The 11,162-nt window shown below is 42.8% G+C and overlaps 1 protein-coding gene and 1 long non-coding RNA gene across 2 annotated transcripts; both read right to left on the bottom strand.

The window, feature by feature from the left end:
- Window positions 1–2: 2 nt before the first annotated feature.
- Window positions 3–2,177, bottom strand: ankrd63 (ankyrin repeat domain 63). Its single transcript, XM_084381119.1, has one exon. The coding sequence runs from the start codon at window positions 2,051–2,053 to the stop codon at window positions 437–439; it is 1,617 nt and encodes a 538-aa protein (XP_084237245.1). The 5' UTR covers window positions 2,054–2,177; the 3' UTR covers window positions 3–436.
- Window positions 2,178–3,417: 1,240 nt separating this feature from the next.
- LOC311274205 lies at window positions 3,418–6,086 on the bottom strand. Its single transcript, XR_014624733.1, has 4 exons — window positions 6,017–6,086; window positions 5,112–5,240; window positions 3,660–3,745; window positions 3,418–3,572 (listed from the first exon to the last, which is right to left on the bottom strand). It is a non-coding gene; the product is annotated as an uncharacterized lncRNA (long non-coding RNA).
- Window positions 6,087–11,162: the final 5,076 nt, after the last annotated feature.

The raw sequence follows: 11,162 nt of genomic DNA, 5'->3' as shown, positions 1-11,162 counted from the left end.
AGTCCAGGTTGAAGAGCTGGCTTTTATTAGGTGTTTAGCCTGAAACATACAGTGCACACTTACTGAATATCTTTAAGCAAAATACATACAATATTTCTTATAAACACAGAAGCAATATCAAATACATACAATATAAATCTTATATATGTGAAACAAAAATAATTATTTCCAGTAGCTCACAGATGGATATCATGTTAATTTATAAATTATCTCAAATATAGAATAGCAAAATTGTATGCAACTGAACAATTAGCTTTAAAACTCTTGTTTTATTTATTGATAAACATTGAAAAAACTAATAAAGTGCAACATAAGCAGAAGATTATTATTTCTCCCAATAAATTGAATATATCGTCAAGCAGTCAAGCTGCATTGTCAGAATTTTAAGTGCTGTAAAAATTTGCCCACCAGCCATTTCTGTCACTGGACATTGTCCTTATTCTTCGAGGGCGGACTGAGACGAGCAGCTTTCAAACTCACACTTCACTCCACTGATGCTGTCGACGCTCGGCTGGCTGTTGACCTGCTGGTGTGTGTGAGAGAGAGGGAAGGTTTCGGAGCGGGACATTCTCCCTCTGCCGTTTGCCGAGCCCGCCGAACAGTCTATAACCATTCTCATGAACTCTGGCGCGGTGAATCGACGCAGCAGTCTGGTCCCCAGACCCATGAGCCCCGGCGTATGGCTCGGGGTCTTCCCTGACTCCAGCTCCCCTCTGGCAAACAGCAGTTTGTTGTGTCTGCCAACCGGGCCGAGGCTCCCCCTCTTCTGCTGCTCTCTTCTGCCTGATGGGGCTATGTCATTTGCCTCTTCTTTCTGTGATTTGACATTCTCCTCGAGTGCTCTCACGGGCTGACTCTTGCCGTTTAAAAGCGGTTTTGGCACCGAGACAGTTTTGTCAGCATCGTTTGTCAGGCCCCGGGTGTTCCCTTGACATTCCATCTTGTCTATCAGACATCTCTCATCCTGTAGCGAGGCTCTCTTTAATTTGCTGGCTGACAGGCTCATGTCACACACATCACCCTGATAGGACTGCTTTCTGCTGCTCAGGAGGTCCAGGTTAAACGACTTCGCTTTCCCCCAGGGAGGAAAACTTACTGGTGTTTCCTCTTGGAGTCCAGTGTCTCGGCTGACATCTTTCTGGCTTGGCTCGGGCAGAGAGTTCAGTGTTTTAGCCCCTCTTAGCTCTCTAAGCTGGCAGTTTTGCAGTTGTTTGGCGGTGAAAAGAACGCTGTGATCCCCCTTGATCTGACTTTTCTCTATCTGAGGAGGCAGAGCCCAGCTGTGGCGATGGCTGTCCTCTTGAGACTGGCTCCTGGGACATCTGAAGCGGTTCCATATCCCGCTGCTGTCTCCGATCTTCGGCTGTCTCTGAAACACCCCAGGCAATTGGTCTTCGTTGTTTTTCACCTGCTTGGAGAACCTCTCCAGAACATGCCTGGGGAGCCTGTTGGGCAGCCGGGAATCGCCTTCGCTGATGGTACCCGAGTCAGCAAGAGGATCATCTGTGCTAACACCCCTCCTGCAAGGAAAGTTCAGAATCTGCACACACTGCTTGTGTCCAAAGAAATTAGCCACTTCGATGGCTGAGTGACCAGCATGGTTGGTTCTGTCCAGCCTCAGTCCCATTCTTTTGAAAGCCCGGACCAGGAACTCAAGAACCTGGCTGTGCCCAGAAAAGGCAGCGTACATCAGAGCGCTGTTACCCCAGGCGTCAGAGACGTCCGGGTCAGCATTGAACTGCACTAGCAGCTTAACCACGTCCAGGTGACCCATCTCGCAGGCATTGCTCAGAGCCGTGCGACCGTCCTCATCCTGGCAGTTGACATCAGCCCCTTTCTCCAGCAGCAGACGGGTGAACTTGGCCCTGGTCCCGGAGTCTTGTAGGCAGACGGCGTACATGAGCGGGGTGCGGCTGTTTTCTGTCTTGGAGTTGATAATGCGTCCGTCCAAGGCGTCCAGGATGAAGCGCGCCAGGTGAACTTTACCACCATGCATGGCATCTAGGAAGGTCTTGGTGCCGGAGCCTTGGCGTAAATCTTTGGGTCGCATCATTCTTGAACTACTACTTGTTGAGCCGAGCCTTCAAGTGAGCCGAGAGAGAATGTGACAAATAGGGAGAGAAAGTGTGCAGCAAGTTCCCAGAGGCTCTCCGTGTTGACAGCAAGTGCATTTACCTCAGAGTAAGACTCAGAGAGGAGCTGCCAGTGTTTTTATACCTCCCTCTCCAAATGCCCTCCCCACGTTGCCTAGGAAACAAACGTCTGAGGACCATTATGCAGTGGCTGCATCCATTCAGCCCAAGCACTCTGCCTGGAGAGAAATATATGCTATTTGAACAGAATAATTACTCAAGGAGAAAAACACGTCAAGTGTTTTTCATGTGAGGTGTGTGAGGTTTTTACTTTTCCTTGATGCAAATTAATTTAATTAACAAATTCCTGCTGCTGATAGAATAGTCAAATATATAAAAGGCAGCTTTTTGTGTCTATGAATCTATGAATAGTGCATTATGTTGAGTATCATTTAGAGTTTAGACTTTGCTGGCATCTTACCAAAGGTTTGTGGTAAGATCGAAATCAGGCTTTGATAGAGGGCAAATCAACAATTATGAATAGCTTTTTTTAGTTTTTGTTTTTTTTACCAATGTGCCTTTTAAATGCTGCATCCATCCACACTGTGGTTCTGCTTGTAGTTTGCTTCCTTCAGAAATCTTAATACAGCACAGCAACTTCAACTCGAATCTTCATAATATTGACTTTTCCTCAAGGCCTGGTTTTTGTCATGGAAAGTGCCAACGCCGATGACCTCCACGAGAAAAAGGCACTAAAAACCTTGTTTTATTGCTTTATTGGACTGAAAAAAAAAGTCAGTGCCCAAATGATGTGATAAGACAGCTCTCTGTTATACAATCCAGTCCTCTTACTGACTTGAATCCTTTTAGTCGGTAAGATTTAGTAACAAGATCACTCTGTGTATGGGGATATCAGCATGATTATCTGTTGCTTTCTAGATCAACACTGAAAAATGCCAGATGTCCTTATGATTATGGACTGCTCCTTTAAATATCACTGTATACTAAACTACAGTAGTGTGGACAATGTCAGTGTTGTAGTATTAGCGTATGCATATCATGTGCCATGTTAAGGACACAGGTCCTCCTGCTCTACTGTTGTATTTCACCAATTCATCTATCTTCAAACATTTTTTGGATACTCACTTAATTCACCACTAATTTTGTCAAAAGCACCAAATTTCAGCATTTTTTGTATCTTGTCTCTTGTGTATAAATGGGAAAAAAGACCCTCTGTGCAGCTGTTTCTCCTCCACACGGCCAGACTTTAATTTCAATTGCTAATATAAATCTCAGCAGGACCAAAACTGTGCCAAACAGTGGAGGTGAGAGAAACATTGCCGGGGTTCTGCCTTCCTTACTGTTTACCATCCGGCTTCATCAAACCCTCAGCGGGTCCTTTATAGAGCGCTGAGAGCCATCCACTCATCAAAACATGGCTGAAATTCACCAACAGACCTGCACTTCCTCCTGGGTGTCTTTCAGAGGATGGAGCACGTTCTGTAAATACAGACATCTTTCTCATCATAAAGACATATCATTGCTACATCTTTTTATAACAAGGTTATATCATGGCAATATAAGTACCTTTAATGCCAGAGATGTAACTCTCTAGATTTAGCTTCACAATGCCCAGATCCACAGGTGGCATGTCCTCAGGAGTGATGGTCTGCCTTCAAAGCATATATAATATCAATAGAAAGGAGACTAAATGCAATCCTAATGATAAAATGGTAAAATTGAATTGCTGAAGAAGCGGACGGTGAGATGAATGGAACATAAAGATCTGTATAGTATTATAAAGGGACCGAGAGTCGACAACCATGCTAGCAAATGGTCTTAGGAAAAATGCTAACCTCAGACAAATATGCCGACGTTACACTAGCTTATGTTTAACATCTCCATTTAGAGTATGTCGTAAATCAAAGTATAGGGGATGATGTATTTGGGATGATGTATTTTTGTAGGCTAATATTTGAATCCCATAATCTGATTTGTATGCTATGTATACAAAGCTGCATCCCTCAGCCGATACAAGGAATGCCCATTTAAGACTGTCGGCCTCCCCTCAGACCAAAAGTGGAGTTTACTTGCTTAGTTTTGCTCAATTCCTGGCTGCCTATGGAATAATCATTATGTTACTGGATGATGATCCTGTTTGACATAACTTCAGCTTGGACCAAACACATAAAAAGGGCCTGTCCTAAGGAATTTTTTAGTTTCTAACTCAGGGAAAGTGGGAAAAACTAATGTGATGTTTTTTTTTTACTTCAAGTTCCTGAGCCTCCTGTGAAACTGTTTGGAGCCCACCCTGAAAGGCCCACCACCATCTTTGAACACCTCTGCTTTAGCCTCAAGCCTAGAGGGTCCTTTACATAAAACATGCATGTCAATAAAGTGCCTCCTCACAAGTTTTTGATAGTGACGGTGGAAACTTCAATAAAATTTATGTAAAGGACTATTTCCAAACAATGAGGCCATGCTCATGTCCTAACTGTTCGTTGGTCTTCTTCAGGAGAGGCTAAATTTGAGCCCACCTACATACCACAGACTCAAGCATCAGCTCAGTACTGTCCAATCACTTGGAGGGTAAATATTTAACAAACAGGACACCTCTAGGATTAAAACTGATAAAACAGACGCTGAGTGTTGCACAGAGCTTGATAACACTTTGAGGCTTCTTATCAGGTGCTCCAGTTTGAACGCTTTGAGACTTTGGCTGCCTTTTCAGAGGGCAGTTCATCCAGAAATAGATTTGAGCTGCGTGGACTGAATGCATCCCCGCAGGCAGGCCAGGAGCTGTGCTTGAGTTATTGTGTTGGCCCCAACTGCTGATTTTCTTTATGCGGGGTGACGTTTTCTGCTAGGGCTCTTAGTTTTTAGAAGAAAGAGTTCAGGATTAATAGGCTGTCCTTTCCTCAAATAGTTCCCAGAGTGTGGCTATCTCTTTACTCTACGTACCTTTTTATATTTTCATCAGAGTAATTACATTTTTATAATTGATATAACTTCCTACTTCAAGCTGATTTGTATACTTACCGCACTGACTTGTGTTTCCATTACATGTCAAGTTGGGTCAAAGCACACCGAACCACCTTCGAGCGGGTTGAGGTGATGTCAGATAGACTTCATTATCGTTTACAGATGAATGGCAGCGCCCTCTTCTTCCTGTAGATGCATTTTGTCATCCCGTCTCTGTTTTTCAAGCAATAAGTGTAGATGCCAAGCAAAATGGTAACAAAAGCCTAAAAAATGCATGATGATAAGTAGCTTGCTACCAACAAGCATCGCTGAGTGCAGAGAGGTGCTGCTTTTTAACGTCATCGACTCAAGACAAGCGTATCATCAGCTGAATACAGGTTACATGGCTAGCCCTGTCTTAATGGAAATGCAAATGCCTGCGGTGTTAGGCTGACGGCCTGAGTCAGGCACCCCCCCTCCATAAACCGGCAATCGGGTATGCCTTTATGCATGACATAAAACCCCTCTACAATCCATTCACTGAATGTTAAAAATGGACTAAGCAGAAATGAATGAAATGTGAATGAGTCGGTGCCATGAGACTTGCTAATTGGTCAGATGTATGCAATAAAGCAGACATGTCATGGTAAATGCGTGATCTCCCATTCATTGCAGGCCTGGCCAAGGCAGGAGCCACTTTGAATGCCTGATTAGAAATTAAAGCTCGTGTCAAGTTAAGGTGTTATCCGCAGCCCTAAATGTCTTAATTAGTCACCGGGGAGAATGCACTTTCATTGCCGCAAAATCAACAAAGGTTCTTGGAGAAAAACTTGCAAATGGAAACAAAGCACCGAGCTAAACCCCCTTGGTAACTCCACTTAGGCGCTAACACCTGGGGCTGAATTAGAGTATGAAGAGACTGCAGGAAAATGGAGACCAGATTCAACTAGGCTCACTCCTTGTAACTAAAAATGTTTTCTTACCAGTGACTCAACATGCCCCCATCCTCCATGGACTACTTCATCTTCTGCTTGCTAATTGAGCACACCTGAGGATGACGAGGTTTAGGCTATCACCTGCCTTGCACTGTGAAAAACAGGATGCAGCTTGCGGTGACCTTTATTTTTCCATTCCCTGCACACAGAACAATATAAGCCACAATTAACCTAATCAAGTTTTAATCTCTATCCTGATGAGATTCCAAGAACATGTCACTATTATTACAGACGTCTTTTTCTTGTTCCCGTCTTTTGTCCAAATATCAAATCACACACTCTGACTTTGTTTCCTCACAGTTATGTAACGTCTTAACGCAGGTAGTTCTGTCATTTGAGCAGTGGGGGATAACAACTCCTGCAGGGACAAAAGCACTAATTGATGCATTCGTATTCGCCGACAACAATCATGTGTCTGCGCATCCATTCAGTTCCTGTAATGCCCTTTGATTTGATACAAGGACGCCGCAGTCGGAGGTTGAATTCAGATTTCACATGCCTTCCGTTCCAGGAAAGAAGCAGCAGCTGGCCTGCTGTCACTGTGTACCCGAGTTGTGTTTGTATCATCGCTCAGGTTGATGTGAGGTCACTGTGGTTGTCCCACTGCAGAAAGGAAATGTCGCGTTAAACAGCAGAATATATTTAAATCTAATCAACTCCTAACCCTAATGAAAGTCACTTTGCTGTTGTTTACAGTGTTAATTCCAAAGAGGACAAAAACTCACCAAAAGACAGACATTGTTATATTTTTCATTTCAGTCACAAGACCGAGTACAGATAGCAAGGCAGAGCTGGGGAGAGGACAATTACATAGAGTTACAGGGTTGCTGCTGAAGACCCTGACAGCACACCACCAGGAGCTGCCACTCACTGGGGCCACTGATATGTTATTGGCCATGAGGCGGGCCCTTCAGCGCCTATGCTCTCTCTGCTCTCATCAATTATCGCCCTGACTCAGGCTGCCACAACCAGATGGTAAATAGGATTTAGGGGGGGGGTTAATATCAGTTCTCAGACTAAGACACTTTTGACAACAGAGAATTAGCAGCCACAGCGTGCCTGGCCTGCATGTGTTCTTGCACCATGACCAATCAGGGGATGATAATAGTTCAAGAGAGAAAGCAGCTCTGCAGAGGGGAAGTGCTCTGTGCAAATAGTGACAGAATTTTTAAGTGGCTTTTGCACAGATGGATCAATGAAAGAAATGCAAAGGGTATCTAGTAGCTGAAACAAGTAGCAAGTACAAATAATGTACTTTGTATGAATCATTACATATCAGCTGAGTAAAATTTGTCAAGATCTTTATTGATGAATATATGATTTCAGGCTTAAATCAACAACTTCTCGTTAGTCACAAACACTTGTCGGTTTAGATACTGATACAGATAATTGAGTTGTTTGAACAGGTACAGATACAGATCATGGTGTACTTCACTCATCCCAAGTATCTGTACACTGCATAAGATATTTCACCGCTTTATTCAGCTTAAAGGCCCCGTTTTAGCCGCACTAGTGGCGTGCTTTTAGGTCGGCCCACCACTTTAGTCTTGATGGAAATATCTCTATTGGATGGACTGTCATTAAATACACAGACATTCACGTTTCCTCAAGGATACATTCTGATAACTTTGCATTTAGTGCTAAATATTAGCAAGCTAACACAACAAACTAAGATAGAAGATGGTGACCATTGCTAACATACCTGTGAAACATCAACATGTAGGGGTGGTTTGAAAGCTTGGGATATACACTTTCTTGCAGAGTTAAATGACAAGCTGTATTTGCATCTTCCTTCACAATCAACACTTCCCTCATTTTAACTTAAAAGTCAGATTTAATAAGTGTCGTTGCAGAAAAAAAAAATATCCAGGAAAGTGGGTTTGTTAGCAAAGCCTCATTTCTTGATGGTTATCTCTAAAAACAACACAGATGTTCCAGGATAATCAAACTTAATACTGGTTTCCTGTTGAACAAGAGGACTTGATTCCTTGTCAACAAAACCTTTCGCCAGGCTGAGCCTCGGTGCTGTTTCCCATGAGCCACCTGTACCACCTCCTTAATCTATCAGGTCTGATGGAAATTCCTTTTTCTGCGATGATGCGGAAGAGATGGAGGGCCAGAGAGCTCCCTCTCCATCTCCCACCTGACAGGCCCTATTTGTGGCCTTGCAGGCCCGCTCACCTCTGACAGCTCAATAAATTGTACAAATGGATAACAAATGTATTTGTTTGATGGCCACATTGTGCGGAGATGGGTAACACTAAGCCGCACCTGGAGTAAACGTCTGCCACACGGTCACATCTGCAAAGGGAGCGGCAGCAAACGGCAGGTGTGGCTGGGTCAGAGGAGAGATCAGGAAAAAGTGCCCGGGGGGTTTAAGACAATAACAGATGCCAGGATTCATTTCACAAGATGTGTCGAGAGTTAAAAAGGAGAGTTAAAAAGGAAACCTATCCTTTTTGGGTTTTTTTTTAATAAACTTTTTATTGAAATATTTAATACTTAACATATCTACATTGAATCTGTAGCAGACCATATCAGTCACACTTAATCTCAAGGCACAGTAGGTCGGTAATTGGCAGCCCTCTATGTTCTCTGAAGGAACTTTACTTCTTTTAAAAATGAACTAATGGCCCTGAAGCCCACAGTTATCCATTCTCTCCCCCACGTGCTCTGCCACTCACGTTGTTCAGCGTTCACCTTCATTGCTGTTGCTTTTTTTGTTTTTTAGCTATACGCAATATACTATAATGTTGCTTTGAGTAAAAGCAAGCTTTCAATCAGATTAGTCCCCGGTAAGGCTGTTATTACTTTGAAAAGAGGCACTTTGTGACTCACCTGCCTTAAGTGCATAGCATAAAATGCATGTTGTCATGACATAGAGGGTGTTACTGCGGCTCGTGACCTTTCCTCCCCAGCTATTCCTGTCAGTTGTGCCCCATGACGCAGGGTTTTAAAAAAAATTAAGATGTGGGGAAATCAGCTTTTTTCCCCCCTGGTATGCTTGAAAGGACACTGCTGCTCTACCTGTAACAAAGCAAGTGTGTTCAGTGCAGATTCGAGGACATCTTCAAACAGGTTGAAAAAGGGTACATGGACTCAAGAATGGAAATATTGTTTAATACCACCAGAACTTATTTAAGCTTTGACAGTATTTTAATTTAAGTCCCTCAAAAATGTGTTTTGTTAATTCATTTCGATGTTTGACTGTATAAAACATATAAGACAGTTTGACGCAAGAAGCCTGTGGAGAAAGGAGAAGTTTTCTCAGATATGACAGATATGCAATAAATGTCAAGAAAATTAAAGAATATCTACAATCGACATACTTAATACAAGTATATTTTTAAATATACAGAGAGACTGAATTTTGAGACTCTGGATATATGTATATAGAAAGATTGATAGATTTTTGTGGCTTGGCTCTTTTCTGAGGAATATATTTTCAATGTCATTTGAGTGCTTGGAGGTTTGTTTTCTTCTCTTCTATCTCACATTAGATCCAAAGTTATTTGCACTGCCAAATAGAATAAAGGTTTGCCTTTGGTTCAAATATTTAAGTATATTTTGAAAGATAGACTTTACTTTCTTCCATTTTTATGTGTGTACAATACTAGTAAGAGCTAGGCGTTCTTATCTTAGTAAGAACACTAGAAACGAGGGGAAACCGTTTGCCTAGCACATGGGCTAACCCCCTACACTTTAACACTTTTGGTTTTTGCAAGCACTGAACAAATGAGACATTTCAATTAGCGAGCTTAGAGGTGCAGGCAGAAGGAATATGTTATCTTTGTAGGCTAAATAGCAAAACTAGTTGCTTTCACTTCAACCTATTAAATTGATTTATTTATTCAACAGTGTTTTATGTCACCTCGTGCCTTGAACTGCGGGAACACGTGCACTCTGTAGACCATTATGTTCTCCCAATTTTAGCTCAAATCAGGCATCCTTACAATTACATAACAGTGCAGTCAGCTGTCAAATGAGTGTTGTGTCTCAGTCCTCCTATTCACAGTGAGGCAGATGCTCTCCCCCCAGAGAGTTTAGGGCTGTAATGGAGATATCACCAGGCAGAAATGTATCCAAATGGTGAAAAGAGCCAGAATAAATCCTAAACTTGGCCTGATGGAATGAATTTGAGCTCCAAAACTGCCGGAGGGACATGAGATATCAGAATTCAAGTAGCCATGCGAGTGCCGTCTGGTGCTGGCTCACAGTTTGTAGGTGTCTGTGTGTAATTTTGTGGGTCTGTGTGTTTTTCTGAATGTAAGCACTATATCCTCAACACACGCAGGAAGTTAAAATTTGCATCAGTGAGAAGGTGGAGGCGCCTCTCACAGGTCCTCAGAGCTCATTCATGTGACACACAGGAGTGGATGACTGAGTGCAGGGATATGAGCCTCCTAGTACACTCATTGGGATGCTAATCCCATACCATAATCATGACTTTGATGGGATTGTGTAATGTATCCTTGAACAAAAAAAAAAGTCCTGCAGCTTGGTGAAGTACGCATAATATATCAGTATTTTCTTGCAAATTCTTATCCTGGCAATGCTTGAAAAGCAGTCTAAGTGCAGTATGCAGCCCACAGAACGATCCAACAAACACACATGCAGCCTGTGACAGAGCAGCAGGTGGTGTGTATGTGGGTGGTGTGGGTGCTTAATATTCATCCAGGATGGCATCCACTTCAAGCCAAGATGGACTATAGATCACGACTCCCCACCTCCTGTAGGTCAGGCTCGCTTCCTCGCACAGGAAACAACTAGTGCAAAAGAAAAGTAGCTCGCTCCTCACATGAATTTCACACTGACCTCATTCTGCACTACAACATGTCTATTCTCTGCTAATGTTGTTTTAATCGTGCATTTTTGAATGTTACGCTACAACGTTGTTCGGAAATGCTTCTTTAAATTGCAGGGCTTCATTTCTCTGTAGTATTTTTTAGGATAGAAATAGACTGATTGAACACAGACAACAAAAGAGAAAAACTAACAAGTTACTATTCAGCCACTGCCAATGCTCTGCATTGATGGCTGGTGTTAACAGTTGAAGTGAGAACGAAGCGGCCTGTCCGGCTTGTTTTCGTAGGTGTATAGTCATACCATACATTGTTCGAAAGCTTAGCTTCTT

The sequence above is a fragment of the Pagrus pagrus genome, assembly GCF_965226575.1.
Source record: "Pagrus pagrus genome assembly, chromosome: 18".
In the NCBI taxonomy this organism is placed as follows: Eukaryota; Metazoa; Chordata; class Actinopteri; order Spariformes; family Sparidae; genus Pagrus; species Pagrus pagrus.
The sequence above is the reverse complement of the archived record's forward strand: the minus strand, read 5'-3'. Positions and strand labels throughout refer to the sequence as shown.

What these genes read in the sequence shown, in the direction of transcription:
- ankrd63 (XM_084381119.1), bottom strand. Translation starts at nt 2,053, where the DNA reads ATGATGCGACCCAAAGATTTACGCCAAGGCTCCGGCACCAAGACCTTC.